General features: G+C 42.6%; 1 protein-coding gene across 7 annotated transcripts in view; it reads right to left on the bottom strand.

Annotated features, from left to right (window-relative positions):
• Positions 1-1,698: 1,698 nt before the first annotated feature.
• CTNNA3 (catenin alpha 3) overlaps positions 1,699-21,695 on the bottom strand; it is a 941,808-nt gene continuing 921,811 nt past the window's right edge. For 2 of the 7 annotated variants that reach the window (XM_050958306.1, XM_050958307.1), the window contains one exon: positions 1,699-4,605. In XM_050958306.1, coding sequence (XP_050814263.1) covers positions 4,318-4,605 — 288 coding nt within the window. In that variant the 3' untranslated portion in view covers positions 1,699-4,317. The remainder of the gene's footprint in view (positions 4,606-21,695) is intronic. The other 5 variants (XR_007775063.1, XR_007775060.1, XR_007775061.1 and 2 more) reach the window with 5 other exon arrangements.

Consider the following 21,695-nt stretch of genomic DNA (forward strand, 5'->3'; position numbering starts at 1 on the left):
CTACACCGGCGGTTAGATCAGTATAACTACATTGCTCCGGGGCTGACTTTTCCACACACTGAGCAATGTAGTTACACCAACATACGCTTGTAAGGTAGGCCCTAAGAAGGGCAAAAGAGGTCAAAGTAAAACTGATTTCAGAGACAAAGAACCCAGGGGAATTGTGTTTATTAGAAATGGCTCGCTGTGTTCAGGGAAGAATGAAAACATTGGGAAAAATTGCAGAGTAAAGTATTATGCGGCATAAGCAGGCAGACTGTGGCTTTTTCTAATTAGAAATATTAAACACTGAAGGAAACCATGACAACAACTGGTGCAGACTGAAACAGGCAAATTATTTGTTAAAGAAAAATAATCACTGGGTTCATAGAACTGGATTAAGCGCTCTCTTCCTTTTGTACCATGTGTTTAAAAAAATGAAAAAATCCATCTATGTGCTATAGTCTGTATTATTTCATTGAATTTTAAAACAAAGCTGTTTGTATAATGCTAGAACTGGTTTGTTAACTGCTTCACTTATTCAACAATAGGCACAGGTCAGATGGAAAGCATCAGAGACCCTGGCCTGTGCAAGCCCTGGAAAGCTGCAGATGTTGGTTCTATGACAGTTCAGCTTTCAAAGGAAATGATGACCTGCTATTTAGTGGCACCAAACAAAAACCAAAGCCATCCAAACACAATGCCTGAGTAGTGACAAAACTGATTGGCTGAGCTAACAAATAATAGTTACAAATGTATGTGTGGGTGCTGGAGAAACAACACCTCTTCTGATTGCTGGTTGGGTAAGAGTCTGTCACATTAAAAAAAAGGGGCATCTTACTGGAATGGTCCTTCAGAGTGATTAGAGGTGATAAACCTTTGCCCATGTTCCCCCCAACCCACACCTTTTTTAAAAAAACTTTGAGACTGACTTCTCATTTCCAGCCAGGAAGAAACTGGTATCTATTGAGCCAAGTCTTATTTAAAACTTTTCTTTGGCTGGTTAATAGTCTTTAAGCAGAGGAAGGACATGCCCCGATCTTGGCAGATTCACTGAGCATAAATTTAATTTTTAATGATTTGTACATCTTTAAATATGTAATCTACAGCTGGGATATGTTAATGTTGCTTCTTGTCAGTATTATATGTTATTTCATTGAAGGATTTCCATTGAATCTTGCTGAACGGGGAAGACAGAAAAGAAGCTGTAGTAGCCTGAGATTTGAGAGACCAGGTTTTAGTTCCTTGCTGTGTCACTCTTGCTATGTGTTTGTGTACAGTGCTTAGCACAATGGGCTCCAAGTCTTGTTTGGGCCTTCTAGGTACCTCCTGTAAAATATATATAATACATTTACTGCAAGCTAAATGTGTCAGAGCTTGCATTTGGAATTTCTGTAAGCTTTGACATTTGGATTCAGAAGATCTGAATCAAAATACCCTTGTCTGCAGTTTGGGTCCAGATAAACTGTAATTTGCTATATTTTCACACAGGTTTGAACTTGTGTGAAATGATTTACAGAAATGTTCATCCAGTTGTAATTAAAGCAATGTCCCTTTTATCATTGTATGTCTCCTCTCAGAGCCCATCAGTGTTATTTTATAACAATGGTGTCAGACGCAGATAACTGAATATCACTTGCTGATGTTATAAAAGAATGGAGAATACAAATGCAGGCAGAATTGTTAAGCAATGAGATGATGGTTTAATAATAATCACTCTGTGGAACTATAACTTACATCATATAAATCACATTGATAAAAACCCATCTCTTTTTGGTACTTGCAGTCTATAAATACACCTGCCAATCTTTGATCCATGATGCTCTTCTTATTAAGCATGTGTGGGCACTCTGCCTGTCTATTTCAAAAGTAAAGCATACCAGCAAACATGGACTTACACTATGGTGGAGGAAAATAAGCAGTGAAAACATACTCTTTTTTTAAAACTCCTTTTCTTTAAACATACTAGGATTGGTAGGGTTGCAAGAGCATAGAAAGGGCCAGATGGTGAATGGCTACAATGCAGGTATGCAAATTGGGAGGACATGAGGAGATTTTTGTCTCTCTTCCCACACCCTAGTGGTATCATCCATCATTTCAAGTACAAGGACTGATCCCTGCTAGTGTTTCTGTAGGCTCTAGTTACCGCAAATGGGTAGAGGGAGGAGACGCAATAGTTCTGTGGGAAACAGCACAGTGCACTCTCCTAAAGGGTGGTAGTGTGGCTGTCCTGCCATAAGGCTTTTGAGACACACTGCCTTTCAGAGCTTCTCCTAGAGCCTCCAACATGAGATGGGATTGTAGGTACAATCTGGCCCTAAGGTTTCAAAATCTGTTTTTGCTAACAATAAGAGTGTTTTTAATCTGAAGTTAAGGTGCCAGGTTTCCCATTAGAACTCTTTTTGTAAACTCGCTTTCATGCAACTGTCTCAGGCCATGTTTTTAATTTCAGTGTGGTGTGTAGTTGTGAGCGTACTGTGTATAAAGTGACTCAACATCTATTCCACGTGTGACTAGTACTGGAGACTTTAATCAGGACACACAAAATCAGAGTAATGCTCTTAGGGGTGTGCCACATGCTTTTTATTAATATGATCTCTGAAGTCATGATTAATGCATTAACATCTGATGCACAAACATCTGATACCAAAGTGACCCATAACAAATGCCTGACTTTATTGACAAGACAATACATATGTCCATGTGACCCCTGGTGGTAGATGCACAAACATAACCTTTTACAGTTCTGCTCTCAGGGACTGGAAGAAAACCTGAAATACCAGTTGGAGCTTTGAGTTCCAAAATGCAAAACTCTGAGAATGTCCTATACAGCTGAGCCCGTTCTCGCTAGAACTACGAGGAATGACAGGTGCCCATTCACCCTGCTAAGTTCTATGGGCTGCTCTTGTCGTCATTAAACGCTTTGTGGGGGTGATGAGGCCAGCTTGTTCCAGCTGCCCCTTACCTCTTTCATCTCATCTCTGTAGCCACACGGGCCCAGATTCTCAAAGACATTTAGCTACCTCCCTGGATCCATGGGAATGAGGCCCAGATTCTCAAAGACATTTAGCTACCTCCCTAGATCCATGGGAACGAGGCCCAGATTCCCAAAGACATTTAGCTACCTCCCTAGATCCATGGGAACGAGGCCCAGATTCCCAAAGACATTTAGCTACCTCCCTAGATCCATGGGAATGAGGCCCAGATTTTCAAAGGTATTTAAGCACCTAAGTAACTATTAGCTTCATGACATGCTTTGAAATATGCTGTAATAGTAATTTAACAAGCTGGCTACCACCTAGACAGTTGTGTTGTTTGGGACTGTGGTGCCATGGTCAAGTAGTTTAATCCACTGCCGTTATCTTGAAAAGACTGATATTTATAGGGTACTTCCTGAACATTTGCACCTCTCTTTGACGTCAGGACTAGTCATATGTTTCTCCATGTTTGAACATGATTTCTTTTTTTTTCCTCTATCTTTTAACAAAATATTCTAAAATAATTTAGTTATTATCAGATTTATTAGGATTTATGAAGATGAGTAACAATCATAGAGCAGGCCAGGAAGCAGAATGTGGATTAATATTTAAAATTGAAAGAGATCTTTGAAACTTTGAGTTATTACTCTTGCTACAGTTTCATTACAACCAGCTCTATTTTATCATTACATTGTTACAATCCACCTTTTGTTCTGCCAAATATTTTAAAACTTTTATTCCATTTTTGTTTATATCTAACGTTTATGAAAAAAAATATTTTTAAAATGTCTTTCAATTTAGATAAGTGAATGGGCTAGATCCCTATGTGGTGTAACTCAGAACATTTCCTTTGATTTATGCCAGCCAAGGAGGTGGCCCAATATACACTACCCACAGAAGCCTGTATGTCTTAAAGCACTCTGAATATAAAACTGTCAGGCCACATTCGTCTCTGGTGTAACCCCACTGAAGTCAAGAGTTACACCAGGGATGAATTTGACTCCTTAGTCCTTGCCTTTCAATTACATGAAAGCTAACTCTTATTATAACACAGCATCCTAACCTATCATTCAAAATGCTGAGCTGCAAAAAAAAAGAAGGAAAAAAAAAGGCATTGTAAGGAGAGTGAGCAATAAAATAAGATGATTTTTAAAAGATTATTTTAAATTGTGTACCATTAACTAATCAAATCTGCATTTTAAATATCTTTTTTTAAAGATGAAATACCTTACAGTTAATGTTAAACATAAAAAAGAAGAGAATTTCCAAACATTAGCATACTTATAGAATTAAACAGGTGGAAAAATAAAGATGCCATATGAGCAGTTGCAAGGTATGAAATGTGCACAGAATAGTAATTTTAGATTATATCTCTCCCTCTAAATTCACTCATAGCTTGAACAGGATGGATCCTTTTCTTAGCAGAACCTTTTCTGACAGCTGCATAGATTTCCTCTGGCTTCTCTCTTTTAATCAGGGGCTTCTTTTCTGGAGCTTTCATCCTCCACATCACAACAGCATGTCGTGGGCCAGTAGGACTTTGAATTCTGATGATCTTAGTGGAGGCAATATAGGACATCTTCACTGTCTGCACCACAGCATTCATTAAGTTTTTGGCAGCCTGAATTAGTGAAGTGACACTATCCAACTGTAATGAGAAACATGGCTGTTAGCCTAGGAAATCAGTCTGGCTTTAATCACAATATACACAGGAATAAACAACATTTTAAAAATAAGACTAACGTAGTACAACCTGATTTCTTTGTTTCTGCCAGAAATGTTTGATCATTATATTCATGTTGTTCCACTGCTCAGATTTAACAGATATAAAGTAATTTGGTATTCTGGAATATACATGTCTGTGTAAATGTTTTCTTTTTTAACAAATTCATGATGTCTATCTGCAGGGTATCATTGCACGTAATACTACCTTACAGAAGACCAATGAAAGTGCTACATGTTGATTCCTTACAATCCAGCACTAGACAAAATTCTCCAGTTGTTCCTACGGTATTTCAGCATCTCCCTTGCACGCTCCGGAGAAATGTAGGACTATTGTGACAAGTAAATGTATTCAGCAGGGTTATGGTATCTTTCTTTTATATTTTCATTAGGATTTTCAAAGGAGACTAAGAGTTAGGTGCCCAACTCCCGTTGAAATGGAAAGGGAAATACATGCCTAATTCCATTAGGTTTAGTTAAGAGAGAGAGAGGGGCAGCGTGGTCTGGATAGGAAATAGAAAAGGACTAAGGAGACCTAAGTAAGTTCTATTTCCAGCTATGAAATGTGTCCTTGGGGAAGTCATTTCACTCTTCCAACTCTGCGCCAGATCGGACGTTTTTCTAAAAGATATGCTATAGTTGAAACAGGACTTATTTGGGGGATGTTCTATGGCCTTGTTCTACAGGAGGTCAAACTAAATGAGCAGACTGGTCCCTTCTTTCTGGTATTACTTTCTGAAAATCCCAGCGTAAATATGCAGAATGTACAGTATAACCCTTATCTTGTTGGCATATGTTCTCAACTGTCTGTATTTAAAGAACTTCTGCCATCCCTATGCATATTTTAAAGTAATCTTGCGTGAATACTTGTGGGCACTATAATAATTAAAAATCTGCTAATTAGGACAATCCATGTCAGCGCTAACTAGCACAAGTCGGTGGCTGAGAAGTCCCAGGCTCAGTTGTGTTGCATTGCAGTTGCAAGTCAGGAAAGTTGTTACAGGCCAAAATGGGGGACACACACATTTCTTGCACTCTACCTTTTCCCCTGCAGAGACAACACAGGACCAACATCTGTGAAAACAGGGTGTGCAGAATTCCCTACTGACCATGGTTGGGCCTTCCATAGCAAATCAGGGCACTTGAGGAGTTGTCCTAACATTCATAAAATACTGGACCCGGAGAAGTGTCGCCTGGTTAGGTGATATGTTTACAATTTCATTTCTTTTTCTTTGGGAAATAGTTTATAACAGAGCCAGATAACAGCTAGACAATACCATATTTCATTTTGAGTGTGATCCCCTTGCTGGTGTTAAAATTCTTTAGTATTTATTTCCATGAATTAAAGATTCTTTCTGCCTTCAACTAAAGCTGTCTTTGCTGTTGTCATATTGCAACAGTGTGTTGGCAAGGGATACATATACTCTATAAATCAGATCAGTGACCTGAATGAGTAACTTTTATCTTCAAGGAAGGAGCCACCATGTTCATATTTAAATGTAAGGCTGACAGTTTCAATTTGGAACTGCATCTCCATTTTGAATAACCCAACGTAAACCTTGCTTTCATTTTTTACCCTCCAACTTACCTGAGTACTTATTATTTTTGAAGTTTGGTTGCTAGTGAGGCAGCATGGCATTTTGTGACAGACTCTTTACTGCAGAAACATTTAAGGAATAGAGCAATTAACAATGTCCTATTCAGATTGCCAAAATGTGAATAGCTTGAATTTTAAGGTAATGCATAGCATGCTGCAAAGGGAAAATTTTCCTTATGACATATTGTGATATAGGTTGATAGGGTGGAGTTTGTTTCAGATTTTTCTTGTGCATTTCTCAGTGATGAGAAAACCTAACAAGGTCTATATAAGAATTTTAAAAAATTACTATTTTGGAAGACACACTTGAATGACCATCCTTTCTTTCTGATCAGAGAAATTTTTCTCCCTTCTCAAACTCCGAACAAAATCTCACCCATAGAGGACATTCAATTTTAGTGTGGTCTCTGGTCTGAAGTTCTGTCAGGCTGGTCTATTAAAATTCCTTGAGCAGCCAGGCTTTCCTTGGTACTTTTGAAATTTGGAGATTTGCCAAAATGAATTTTAGCAAACAGGAGCCTCTACTCCCACGTTTATAGATTAGTTTGGTGTGAGGAGAGTGTGTGTATAGGCTTCGTAACCAAACCTGAATAATGGATGGGTTCGTTTGGGAAATGAATGAAGACCTGAATCAGTTGAGCAAGCCCTATAGATAATCACAAGTTCATGGTTTCTCTGTTTAAAAAAAAAAACGTTCTTCTTTGAGTGCTTGTGCATGTCAATTCCAATTAGGGGTGTGCACGTGCACAGTAGCCAGAAGATTTTTCCCCAGCAGCAACCGTAGGGTCAACCTGGGCACCCTCTGGTGTCGTGCCTTCATGATGCCCAATACAGAGCCCTGCTGACCAGCCAACCCCTCTGTTCCTCCTTACCTCCAGTAATGGTAGCTAAAACTTCCCTTGCTCTTGCTCCGGCAAGTGATCAAGCAGTTCGATTCCTGTTGTACTCACCTTGTTTATTCAGATACTGTAGTTTAGTATAGTTATTCAGTTGTAAGTTTCATTTATGGGGGTTTGGCCCCCCACCCGTTTCTCCCACTGATTTGCTGCTTCCAGGGCATGCTGCGATTAGGGTGACAAGATGTCCTGATTTTATAGGGACAGTCCCAATATTTGGGGCTTTTTTTTATATGAGCTCCTATTACCCCCCACCCCTTGTCCTGATTTTTCACATTTGCTTTCTGGTCACCCAAGCTGCGATCCCTGGGCTTCAAGACTTGCAAGAACTATGCGAAGTGCATGCCAAAAAGTGATCACCACACCTCCTGTTTACGCTGTCTGGGTGAGAGTCACAAAAAAGACCGCTGTAAAATCTGTTGGGAATTCCCACCAACAACCCTGAAAGAGAGAGAGCAGCAGCTTAAAAACTTCTTCATGGAGGTAGCTTTTTGACCGCAGTCAGACCCTGGTGCTGGGTATCCCACCACCACATGTCTTCTTCACCGCGGAGCGCACCGGTGCCCTCTTCAAGGGACCAGGTTCCGAAGAAGGACACGGCCAAGAACTCTAGGCACCATCATGGAGCATCTTGGGGACACTCCAGCCTTTGGCACTGGTCCCAATCGCCAGTGCAGAAGAAGAAGAGGATCAAAAGGGGCTGATCCCCTTTGCCTAGATCCAGAGACCAGCCATCAGTAGCACCATAGTCCACTCGGATAGCCTGCCGCTTCCTTCCACTCCTGAAGCGTTTGAGGCAGCAGAGGACCTGCTCAGACTCATGGTGCCGTTCTCACCTCCGAGACAGGAGAAGACGTAGGCACTGCAGACTCCATCCTGTACTGTGCAGTCGAAGGGAAAGCCAGCTATGATGTCATGTCGCTCCCCATTGCCTTGGCAACCACAGACGCCAGTGTCTCCATCCAGGGAGCGCAGGTGGTCCCTGGGCTACCGACGCGCTACATTGAGAGGTGCAGTGCTGCCCTGGTCCTCGTATTATAGACTCATAGACTCATAGGTCAGAAGGGACCAATCTGATCATCTAGTCTGACCTCCTGCACAAGGCAGGCCACAGAACCCCACCCATCCAATTTTATAACAACCCCTATCCCAGGACCGAGTTATTGAAATCCTCAAAAATGGTTTGAAGACCTCAAGCTGCAGAGAAACCACCAGCAAGCGACCCGTGCCCCACGTGCCCCACGCTGCTGAGACCTCCGAGTCGGACTTGTACAGCTTCAACTATAGCAGGAGCAGAAGATCAAACTCAAGGCACCACAAGAGGTCCCAGCCGATGAAGTGGGCCCCACAATGGCAGAACCCAGCTCAGTGGCCTTCTGGATTCCATGGGCTTTCCACCAAACTCAGGGTCGGAGCCAAGGATCTTGCTCAGGTGCTGCTTCAGTCACGTCTGCAACTTTTGTCCCACCCAGTCCAGCGACTGAGCAGTTACCTCTGGCATCGATGTGGGCAACCACAGCACCATTGTTGACATCGGCACCAACTGTAGTGCCGCCTTCGATAATATCCTCAGTACTGGAGGTGTCAGAAGCTCAGGTTAGGGTGCCAACCATGCCTACAGCACCGACTTCTGCTCTTGCACTGATGCCCAACACCATCTGTGCCAATGTCGATTACCACCACGGCACAGATACACCATCACACAGCACCAGTGTGAGGGTCGACGTCTGTACCTGCATCTTTCACGGTGCCGAGACCGGACCATCCCACCACTATCCCCACCAGTTTAAGAGATCCCTCTGGTGGGGATGGAAGGGAGCAACCACCTCCCTAGGTGGCCTTCTCCAGATGAGGTGCTTGCAGGCACTGCCATTACCCCAGCTCTGGAAGACTACAGCATGTGGCAGCAGTTGCTGTGCCGGCTCGCACAGGTTCTGGTGCTTAAAGGCGGAGGAAGTTGTAGATGATGCAGATCCTATGGTTGACATCCTGGCCCTTTGGGCCCTTCCTGTATCGCCTTACCGCTAATCAAAAGTATCACTGACATGACCAAGACCCTGTGGCAGACCCCGGCCTCTCTGCTGCCTACTACCAAGCACAATGAACGGTGGTGCTCTGTGCCCTCCAAGGGCTACAAACATCCATACAGTCACCCACAACCTGACTCTCTAGTGTAGGACGCTGCTAACCAGTGAGAGAGGCAGGGTTTCCAGGGCCCTTCCCCCAAGAATAGGGATGCAAAGGGGGAAGAGTGATCTCCAGGGCATCTCTGCAAAGCAGCACTTGATGGGGCAGATGCTGCCACTAGAGTCATGGCCACAGGTGTAGCCATGAGAAGGGGCTCATGGCTCCAGGTCTCAGGTCTCCCCTTTGAGGTCCAAGAGAACATACAGGACCTGCCTTTTGAGGGTGAGACACTGTTTTCAGAAAAGACAGACAAAAGGCTAAGCAACCTCAAGGACTCTAGAGCCACCCTCAGGTCCCTGGGCCTCTACACACCTTCCACTCACTGGAGACACTTCTGGCTGCAGCCCACTCAGAGGTTCGGTCAGCAGAACCACCAAGATGGCTCCAGAAGGCGGAACAAAAATGGCAGGAGAAGGCTGCGTCAACCTTCTGGACAGAGCTCGGGACAACCAAAGCCGTCTTTAGGACCAAAACTTACCTTTTGAAGGCACATCTGGAAATGGATCCAACCCACTTTACCTTCTTGTCCCAACTATTCCATTTCTATCGTGCATGGTCCCTTATTACCTTGGACCGATGGGTGCTCTGTTCAGTAGAGAGGGGATAACCCATCCAATTCTGTGCCCTCCCACCCTTCCAACCCCCTTCCACATCCCTCTTCAGAGACCCTTCTCACGAGCAACTCCTTATCAAGGAGGTGCAGTCACTCCCATCTTTAGAGGCAGTGGAGAAGGTTCCTCAGGAGCGAAGGCTTTTATTCCCAGTATTTGCTAATACTGAAAGTAAAAGGCAATCTCAGGCCCATCCTGGACTTGTCAGTACTCAACAAGTTTATAAAGAAACTCAAGTTCTACATGGTCTCTCTGGCCTCCATCATTCTCTTATTGGATCCAGCAGACTGGTATGATACCCTCAACTTGAAGGATGTCTATTTTCATATTACAATCACTCAGGCCCATAGAAAGAACCTCAGGTTCGTGGTGAACAACACCCATTACCAATTCACAGTTCTTCCATTGGGTGTGTCAGCAGCACCTTGGGTTTTCACCAAGTGCATGGTAGTTGTCACTGCATTTCTGTGCAAGCACCAGGTTCAGGTGTTTCCTTACCTCAATGACTGGCTGATCAAGGGCTGCTCCAAGACCAAGTAGAGGCTCAGGTCAAGTTTATCAGAGCCACCTTCGTCAGCATGGATCTCCTTTTAAATGACACAAAGTCCACTCTGTCCCCCATCCAGAGGATAGAGTTGATAGAGGCAGTATTGGACTCAACCCATGCCAGGGCATACCCGCTGCAAGCGAGGTTTCAGGCCCTCACCAATATCATTCAAGGCGTCAGATAGTTTCTCACCACCACAGCAAGAAACTGCCTGAAGCTTCTGGGTCACATGGTAGCTTGTACCTATGTGCTGCCGCATGTCAGACTCAGGCTTTGATCTCTTCAGTTGTGGCTGGCATCAGTGTACCACCTGGTCAGGATAGTGACCCTACCTCGTCTGGTCCTCGACTCCTCCTATGGTTGCTCAACCCTCAGAAGGTATGCTCAGGGGTCCAATTTGCCAGTCTGCAGCTGTCTCTGTTTCTGGTGATGGATAATCAGATGTGGGCTCGGCAGCACATCTAGGAGACTGCAGGACTCAAGGTCTTTGGTCTCACGCAGATCTGGCTCTCCACATCAACATCAGAGAGCTGAGAGTGGTGCACCTCGCATGCTAGGCCTTCAAGCATATTTAATGGGACAATGTGTATCAGTCATGATGGAGAATACCACTGCAATGTTCTATATCAACAAACAGTGGGGTGTGTACTCCTCTTCCCCAGGAAGCCTTCATGCTGTGGGACTTCTGTGTAGAACATTCAATATATCTGCAAGCGTTGTATCTCCCTCGGGTACAGAATGAGCTGGCAGACACCTCAAGAGGTCCTTTCATGGCCACGAGTGGTCCCTTCACCCAGATGTCGCGATTTCAATCTCCCAGAGGTGGGGCTTTCTGCAGATAGATCAATTTGCCACACGACATAACAGAAAGTGCCAGCAGTTCTGCTTCTTCCAGAACCACTGCCTGGACTCCACAGTGGACGCATTCCTCCACCACTGGGGAGGCTGTCTCCTCTTTGGCTTTCTACCCATACCGCTTGTTCACAAGGTGCTCTTCAAGATCTGGAGGGAATGAGCTCAGGCTATATTGATAGCTCCAGCATGGCCCCAACAGTACTGGTATACATCTCTCCTAGACATGTCTGTGGAAGCCCCAGTCACCGTGCTGCTCTTCCTGGACCTTCTGACACAAAATCATGGTTGTCTTCAACATCCAAGCCTCGACTTGCTTCACCTCACGGCATGGAAGCTCCATGGTTGAACCAGATGGAGCTTTCTTGTTCAGACCAGGTTAGACAAGTCCTCCTTGGCAGTACAAAATCCTCTACGAAAGCCACCTACCTTGCCAAGTGGAAGAAATTTTCAATCTGGTCTGCACAGCACCATTCGGCCCCAACACTGGCCCCAGTGCCGCTTACTCTGGACTACCTCTTCCATCTGAAGCAGCAGGGGCTTTCGTTGTCACTGATAAGGGTTCACTTAGCTGCCATCTTGGCCTTTCACCAGGGCGAAGAGGGCTGCTCTGTGTTTGCTAGCCCTATGGTCAGCTGGTATTTAAAATGGCTTGATAGGCTATATCCTCATGTCTGACAGCCTGTCCCAGCCTGGGACTGCAGCCTGGTCCTTTCTAGACTAATGGGATTACCCTTTGAGCCCTTGGCAATGTGCTTCCTCCTCTATCTCTCTTACAAGGTGGCATTCCTGGTGGCGATAATCTCGGACAGGAGGGTGTCTGAAATGAGGGCCCTAACTTCAGAGCCCCGTTATACCATGTTCTATAAGACAAAGTGCAGCTCAGACCTCATCCTGCTTTCCTCCTAAAGGTTGTGCACACCTCTGGAAGACTGAAATCGCGACATCTGGGTGAAGGGAACACTCGTGGCCATGAAAGGACCTCTTGAGATGTCCGCCAGCGCATTCTGTACCCCAGGGAGATACAACGCTTGCAGATATATTGAATGTTCTACACAGAAGTCCCACAGCATGAAGGCTTCCTGGCACAGGGGAGAGGAGTACCAGAACATCTTTCTCCTGGTATTCTACCCTAAGCCGCATTCCAGCTGCAGGGAGCAGAGACTACACCTACGCAGGGCACTTGCCTTTTACATTGAGAGAATGAAGCCATCCAGAAAATCGTTCCAGTTATTTGTGGCAGTGACGGACAGAATTAAAGGTCTGCCTGTGGCGTCAATAAAATTTCATCATGGATTACATCCTGTATCTGGGAATGCTACAACCTGGCGGGAGTTCCCAATCATTGCACACTCCAGCAGGGCACAGGCTTTGTCAACAGCGTTCCTGGTGCAGGTCCCCACTCAGGAAATCTGCAGAGCAGCAACATGGTCTTGTATCACCACGCACTATGTGATTATTCAGCAGGCCAGAGATGATGAGGCCTTTGGATGAGCAGTGCTCCAATCAGTGGACAACTCCAATCTTACCTCCTGAACTTGGGCTTGTGAGTCACCTGATTGGAATCAACATGAACAAGCACTCAAAGAAGAAAAATGGTTACTCACCTTCTTGTAACTGTTTTTCTTCGAGATGTGTTGTTCATGCCCATTCCAATACCCACCCTCCTAGCCTTCTGTCGGAGAAGCTGGCAAGAAGGAACCGAGGGGGTGGCAGGTCAGCAGGGCTCTATATTGGGCGCCATGAAGTCGGGACTCCAGGGGGCTCCCAGGCCAACCCTACAGTTGCTGCTAGGGGAAAATCTTCCAGCTACTGTGCACGTGTATGCGCACACACCTGATTGGAATGGACATTAACAACACATCTTGCAGAACAACAGTTACGAGAAGATGAGTAACTGTTTTTTTTTCCACAATATATGATACTAAATTGTTTTTCTAATTAATGTGCTTCAGTATAAATATATTGATTAGCAAATTCAGCTTATCACGTCTGTGCTCAATAAAATGTGTAAAAACGCAACATAGTATGTATAAAATCATTCCTTTCTATAGCCCATGAAATGTTCAACAAAAGATGGTTGCCTAGAATTTCTAGTTATGATTATAATAAATCCATGTACTTTTTGCATGACAAATTGGAGTATTTTAGGATTATTATTTAACGTATCAACTCTGTTTCTAAGGAATCATTTATCTTGGCCCTCTATCCTAGGCTTCTAAGCACAGTATACCTTTCTCCAGGCTATTATTATTAACAGAATTCATGAGACTGAGTCCAGAGCACAGGTTGCACTCAAAACCAAAAGCTCATTTTAAGCCATATATTTCACACACTTTTAGTCTGGAGTTAATAACTGGTTACACTTAGATTTCTTGTCATTACGCTACTGGAATATCTGAAGCCTGCAGCCTATTACTTGTGCCATAGCCCTAATCCTATCAGTACTAATTTATTTCCTTTCCGGCTTCCAAACAGTTAAATATTCACAGATACCATACTGTATATACTAATATCTGAGGGAACCTTACTCACTGTTTCACCTGAACATCTCTCTCCTCTCTCACGATAGCCACAGAATTAATTAATTAATTAAAGAACTTGTTTTAGTGCCCTCTAAATAATACATTTCCAAGCAGCTCTGAAGGACAACAATGACCAGCCATGCTATTAATGGCCTGCTAGGACTTTACAATCTTGTCTTCAACAATTGATATCATGAATCCCCAAAACTCACTTCTCTGGCTTTGTCCTCACAGGTAACACCAGCATATAGAGGAGTTGTGACCAATTAAATAAAAGTAAGGATAGCTACAGGGCTTGTGACAGAGTTCTCAGTCACAATCAGAGGGACTGGCCTAAAAAATAAAATTCTCAAAAGCAACTAAGTGACTTAAAAACCCAAGCCTCATTTTCAAAAATGACTTAGGTATCCAATACCTTTGAGGATCTGGCCCTAACTCCCAGGCACATAAATACATTTGAAGATCTGGGCTTTAGGAGCCCAAGTTTAGGTGAAAGTAATTGGGTATGTCAACACTGCAGTCAAAGGGCTGAACAACCCTGCCCGGGACCCTGGGTATGTACTAGAGCAACTAGCTCATGCTGCTGCAGCTTCACTGCTATTATTTGAGTCAGCTAAATGAAAGGTATGTCTGTATATCTACACATGTTGTGGTCACACCTCTGAGGGCAGTGTAGATCTACCTTTTGGCTCGTAAGACAATTAGATGCTTTTGAAAATTTTACCCAAGAGCTTTTATGTTGCTGTGTGAGAGGCAAAGAAAGGTTTCTTAACTTCTGACATAGCTTTCATGAAGTGCCATCCTATTAGTATTTGGTTGAGAATAATGTGCTAGATCCTCTCCTGTTGAATTCCAAAAGCTACAATTTTAATTCATTTCCATGGATCACTTCTCAAAATGGTATTCCATGATTACCCTCACTAGAGAATTGCGTTCAAGAAAATAAACTTTCATATTTAAAATAACAAAACAAAACTGAGATTTCTAGCCATGCTAACCTTTTAAGTGTAAACTGAGTATAAAATACGGTAGTGTTTTCTTGAGTCTGCAGACAGCTTGTATCAGCAGCTCAGAGACATGCATCCCAAAGCATTGTAAACTCTGAGATTCAAACATTACAGGTTAAGGGCCAGCTCCTCAGCTGGTGTACACTGTTACAGCGTCATTGCTTCAAGACTGTTGTACACAAATACAAATACCGGAACTTGTGTTCCTCCCTGGTGAAGAAGCTAAATATTAAACTACATTAATCCTGTTTAAATTAGTTGCTTTAGTGTATTTGTCACAGCTTAGAGAGATGAAAATCTTCATTGCATTTACTGTGCCATTGGCACCTCAGCACAGACAATTTTAGCAGGTTTACTAATATGTCCCTTTAGGATATCACCATTATTTGCAGCATCCTAGTGTCAATACTTTTGCTCAGTTTCCCTGGGGCACCTCACACCAATCTGGAAAATACAGAGTCTGAAAACAAAATTAATCATTTCTATCAATTGAACTTCAATGTCATGGAGAGATTTTTTTAAGGGAGGCTTTATCTGACAAAAATCAGGCCACACATTTAACCATATGTGGTTTGTCTATAGACACAGTTGCTGCTTTTTTAAAAATATTGTTTAGTGCCCATAACATGATACAATTTGGTGTCAATGTATTGTTCTACTATGAAGGTACTATAATGTACTCAAGACCCATTTGGATGCTTTTATCTCTCTCAAATATTCAACAGACTCTTCAAGATCTCATTATATATCAGGGAAAACTGATGAAACAAGACTTGGCATAAACGAAAGATTGATAAAATATTTATTCATGGCACATTCAAGTTCATTTTATTTAGAGACATAGCTGTACCCTCTTCAGTCTTTTGCAAGTGGATTCTAACGGTTATATATATATATATGTGTGTGTGTGTATGTGTATATATATAAAAAGGTGAATGTTGAACAAATTCAGGTGGATCTGAGCAGGGCGGAGCGCAGGCCTTGCTGGAGCCATGCCATTTTAGCTCTGTCCAGGGCTGCTCCTGGACACGGCGCGCTGAGGCGCTGGAGGATGGGGGAAGGCGGAGGCGGGGTTGGGGCTGGAGCATTCTCTTGAAGGCCCCTGCGGGGACCAGGGCCTGAGGCAAATTGCACCCCCCTGTGGGTGGCCCTGACAATTTCACCCATACTACTTCTATAGGTTCTTCAGCTGCAAGGTGCAAAGTACTTTCAACTCATATATGGGAGATTTCAATAGGAGATGAAGCCATAAGTGCCTTCCAGAAAGTACTCAGCCATAAATTCAGGCTCATAGTATTTTATGTCAGCAAAAGGCTTTACAAACATTTTGCCAGCCTTAAGGATTAAAAAAATCATGAGATTTAAAAAATTGGGTTATTTGCCTTCTGTTTTTTGAGCCCTTAGGATCTGTTCTTTTTAGCCCTCGTGGGTGTGAATAAACTTTTTTTGTGAAAATTGACACTGGAAAATCAGACTATAAGAAAAAACACCACATATCTCAAGACTCATAAAAGTTGACAACATTGCATCCCTCCAAGCTAAATATTATTATTTTCCCATTTTTAGAAATAGGGAAACTAAGTATGATAAATTAAAGAGACAAGGTAGGTGAGGTAAGATCTTTTTTTGGCCAGAAGTTGGTCCAACAAAAAGAGATTACCACTTCAGCCCACCTTGTCTCACTACTATCTGGGGGCTGACACGACTACAACAACATAATAAATTAAGTGACTTCTGATAGAGGCAGTCAGTTTCAGTCTCTGGCTTAGAATTCAGGAGATACTGACTCCAACTTCGGCACTCAGGATTGCTCCCATCTCTTATTTAGGTAATAACTCATATACAAATACCGTAAAAGCACTTCCCTATGAAAGCAATGTGAAACATTTGTAGAAAAACGATAATTTAAAGCGGGAGGCAACATAACTTATATTATTGGAGGTTTTAGTGATACCTCAGTTTGTCAGAATAAAATTGGCCACTTTGTCTAAAATGGTCGTTAGGGATTTGAAAATAATTTTGTTAAGGGGGACTGTCTTTCCTTCAGGCCTACAGGTAAGGTATTTTTCATTCAAAGAAGATCCTTTGGGAGGTGGGTGGAGAGGCTGATTCTCATTTACACGAAGTATACAAATACAGAGCAGTATAAAATGATTTTAGTGTGAATTAGAACCAGGATCATTATCTTTCTGTCAATAGAAAAAGCAGCTATACCAGCTTGACCAGGTATAATTCTGCTCACTACTGAGGGCTACTTTCATTACAAGGTCTGATTGCCTCTTTCTCTAAGCTTTAGTTTTGATTAGACTCATACATGATTGTGTCTTGTAAAATAATTATAAAGAAATGGTGAGTTGATGCAGTTGATTAGTGGGCCAAATCCTGAAGTACTGTGGAAGCAAAATTCCTCCAATGATTAAGCAAAAATTATTATTAGTAGTAGATGTGCTGCTTGTTCTATACAGAAACTTGATGCCTGGTTTTCCAATGGGGAACAAACAGCCACCTCTTACTTATGCATATATTTGCATTCACAAACACCTGTAGATGTACTTCTCAAGAACTATCACCTGCATCTGCAGGTGGTAGATCGTAACAAAGGAAACTACTTTTGGAAAAATAGGCCCTTGAGAACTAAAATAGCACAACAGAATGCATTATTTGATGTAACCCCCTTCCTTGCTGCTTCTGTCAGAAAATGTTAGCTTGGGAGAGAGAGAGAGTGTCAAATCTCCTGGGTAACAGCAAGGCATAAACATATGTCTCATGTATGTGGAAGATAAATAAGTCAGTAGCATCCTACAGTTTCACAACCTGATCTTTCCTATTGGCACAAAAGTATCATTGACTAAGTACTAATGCCTTCCAGTGTGCTCTAACAGCAAAGCCTCCAATAATTAAACTGCCCTGATTTTCTCCTTTAAATTACACTTTGCTTATGCAAAGTTTAGAAAGTGCAAATTAGAAATAATTGATAACTGCAGCAGTAGATAAAGTATCAGCAAAATTGACCCTTTTTGCTTCCTATCAGGTGCTGTTCCTTTATGGAAAATAATTTCCTCAGTTTTCCCTGCAGGATTCTGGAAGAGGAGAGCTGTGCAAGAACTGCCCTTTTATCCAGTCCTGAACCAAAACATGCAAAAGGAAAATATAAAAATATAAACAAAAACCTAGCTTAGATGATGAAGTGGGCTGTTGATCATATGATATTGCTGCATTGCCTGAAAGAGGTGGTAGAGATGCTAGGAGGGACTCACCCAGAGCATAATGATGGAAACTGTACCTCCAGAGTTTCACAAGGATCAATTCTCTCTGGTCCTGTTCAACATCTATATGCAACCACTACCACTAGGTGAACCAGTCAGATGACATAGACTCAAATGCCTGCAGTATGAAAATGGTACACAGCTCTATCTGTCCTCCACATACAACCACAACGGCCCAGCACTTGGAGGACATCAGCTCATGAATGACAAACAGTGGGCTGAAGCTGAACCCGAGCAAGACAGAGGAGATTCCGGTAGGGAGAGGAAAGTATTTGAAAGAATTTGCAACCACAGTGCGGTCTCCTTTGATTGAAAGTGAACATCCACAAATGGTCAATTCAGTCCATAGTTTAGGAGTATTCTTGGATTCCTCGCTGAAGTTGGAGGTCTTACATAGCAAAAGTCATGATAATACTTTAAACCATACCTGGCTAGTTAGGAGCCTGCACCTCATTCTAGCAGCTGAAGACTCAGGCCTCAGTTATTCATCGCCTCTTGGCTGTACTACAGCAATGTATACCTGGCCATGCAACCTTCAGCACTAAGGAAACTCCAACTAGTACAGAATGCTGGAGCACATCTCCTCAGCAACACAGGCTAACACATAAAACCCATCCACCACTCTGTACATTGGTTTCCCATAGAATTTTGAACTGAGTTCACGGTCAAAGGCCCAGGATATCTAAAGCTCCAGGATGCAGACTGTGGGAGCAACAAATATGCTCCTCTGAACTCTCAATAGTAAGAGTAAATCTGATCTGTGTGAGAGACAGACCTTTCTCTGGGGCATTCTGAATCTGTGAAATGACCAGCCAAAAGAACTAAACACCATCACAAACTTAATATTAGGATAAGCGTAAGGGAGAAAGTCTTTGCTGTAGCTGGGGCTTATATTGTTAACTATTTCATAACTCAATAGTCTCTTCTTAAAGGCACATTATGGGCAGCCAGTCAAAAGAATGCCAGCTGACCTCAGCTATAATAACCCTTCCTGCAAAAAAAAAAAAAAAAAAAAAGACTCTCATAGTAACCAACATGTCACATTTTGGCTGGGGCAATTTTCCAAATGAGCTACGGAACAGGGAGCTGTGAGAGCAGTATGCTTATACTTGAAAATATAGGTGCATAATTGCACATACAAATAGGTGTCTCTAAAAGGGTGGGCCATAGTTTCTATGCAGTGCAAAGAGAATTTAGATTTTAAAGATCTTATTCAACACTGCATATTACGCAAGTTATGATCCTTGGAAGGACAAACATATGATTATGGGGATTGGAACTTATTTGTCCTAGGGTTTCTAAGCATTTTAAATTAATTTTTAGATCCAAATAACCAATTGCTCTTTTTCCTCTAATAATTTTCCCAAGTCAATTCTGCCTCCCCAAAAATCAATAATTGAGCAGGCCTCCTCAGATTTTGTGTCCCCTGCTAGTCTCCAGGGTACACAGAAAGCTGAGCTGAGTCTCCCAATTTCTCTGTCTTCATCTGGCCCCCTGCTCTTTGGTTCCGACTCTATATTCTTAAAGGAACAGCAACTCAGAAACCACTCTGCTCCCTTCTTCTCCCCCCACCTTTTCCCCTTCTGAAAAACCATTAATGGCACCTGGACTATTCTGCTCCCTGTCTCTTCCCTCTCCTCCAGTCAAAGGAACAACGGTTGAGGGGGAGGGAAAAAGCCATCTTCTGATGCAAAGCTTCTCCTCAGCAGTGAGTGATGCATTAGGTTTGCCTCTGAGTGGGGGGCAGAGCAACCTGCCTACTGCCACAGTTATGGGACATGGGCTAGACTCCAGCCTGGAACTGTGCCAGCCACAGACTTTCTGCCTTTTATTTTATTGCCATTAAACTGAGGACATATCTAGCTCTTTTAAAAAGCTCACAAAGCTAGCAGTGAGTCTGTAGGATTACTCTCTGAAGGAACTTTTTATTTGAGACAAAGTGCTAATTAAGCATTTAAAATAGATATTGAAATACTCAAATGCTGACATATGTGTCTAAATGCAGAAGTTGGATGGCTTATTTAAATGCCTATCTTTGTACAAACTAGAGTCACTTATTTCAATATTAAGTTAGTCTAAGAGTTGAGACACAACCACAGATATTCAGAAATAAATTATACCAGACATTCATGGAAAAAAATGCTGTGAAATAGCCTGCACAATGCAGGGGATCAGACTAGGTGACCTGAGAAATATTTTCCACCCCAATTATCTGATGCTGTGATACTGCAACTACTGGGACACATTTAAAATACAAAACAAAACAAAAAAAAAAAGTTAGAAGGAATCAGTGCATCTTGTAGACATTCCCAGGTGAGGAAGAGGACTTAGCATACAGCTGTTGGAAAATGCCAAAATTTGAAAAGCAGCAATAAAACCAGAAGCAGGGAATACAAAGAATTTCCCCTGTCCTACTTTTCATCATATCAACTAAAGGCTTGGTAAATCCTTGCAAATGTAGATGGTCAAAATGTTGACAATATTTTAGTCCTTTTGTTTAAAACATTTTGCTGTTTCCCAGGGATGTAAATTGACTCAGGGTGGGTTTTTTTTAAATAAATAAAATCAGAATCGACGTGTACAAGAGAACATTAGAATCTGTTTTTCTATCAAAGCCATTACTGTGGTATCTGAAACATCTATGTCAGGCTGTAAAGTAGAATGAAAAGTGCTGCAGAGCAGAGAAAGGCAGAGAGGAATAAGCACAAGCTGTCCACATAAGTGAGACTGCTGAGAAGCTACACATGTTTAAAATTGGCCTTAAGTCAAGACTCTGTAAATCAAGAACAGCAGTAAAAAGGAATGACACCTGGAGTCTCCAGAAGGGCCCTCAGCCAAGCCTAGCAATTAAACCTACATTGGCACTTTGGCAGGGTTTTTAATTTTATTTTACATATGAATCTTGCAAAGGTATTCTGAACACAGTGTTGTTGTAGCTGTGCTGGTCCCAGGATATTAGAGAGAGAACAGAAGTTGGTCCCGCTGTGTCTCTCTAAAGGTAGGCTAACACAAAATTAGGTCAACATAAGCCACCTGGAATTTATCTAGTTATGCATCTGTCTACACTCAAAATTTCCTCCTGCCAATGTAAGTGCCCTGTTATAGAGGCATAATAATACTGCCTCCCCAAAGCAGTGTTGAGCCATGGTTGATGTACTGAGGTCAACACAACATGCATGTAGACACTATGTAACTTATGTCAACCCTAACAGTCCTCCAGCCCAACACTGATTGCTCTGATTGGACTTGTCATAGAGCCTGGAAGTTCCTGCCTCTTAAAACCCAGCAATTTTTTGAAATGCCTTTTCCTGATTGCCCAGCTTGGTGAGCACATCTAGCAGGTCTCCACTGTTGTGCACAACTGCCCAGATGACCAATCATGCGACACATGCCAGATGCACTCCAAGCCTGGATTGGCCAGAAATATTGGATCTCCTGGGCCTGTGGGGAGAAGCAGCTGTGCCAGCACAGCTATGGACCAGCCATAGAAACATCGGCAGCTATGAACAAATTGCAAGGGAGATGCAG

Source organism: Gopherus flavomarginatus, chromosome 6, assembly GCF_025201925.1.
Source record: "Gopherus flavomarginatus isolate rGopFla2 chromosome 6, rGopFla2.mat.asm, whole genome shotgun sequence".
In the NCBI taxonomy this organism is placed as follows: Eukaryota; Metazoa; Chordata; order Testudines; family Testudinidae; genus Gopherus; species Gopherus flavomarginatus.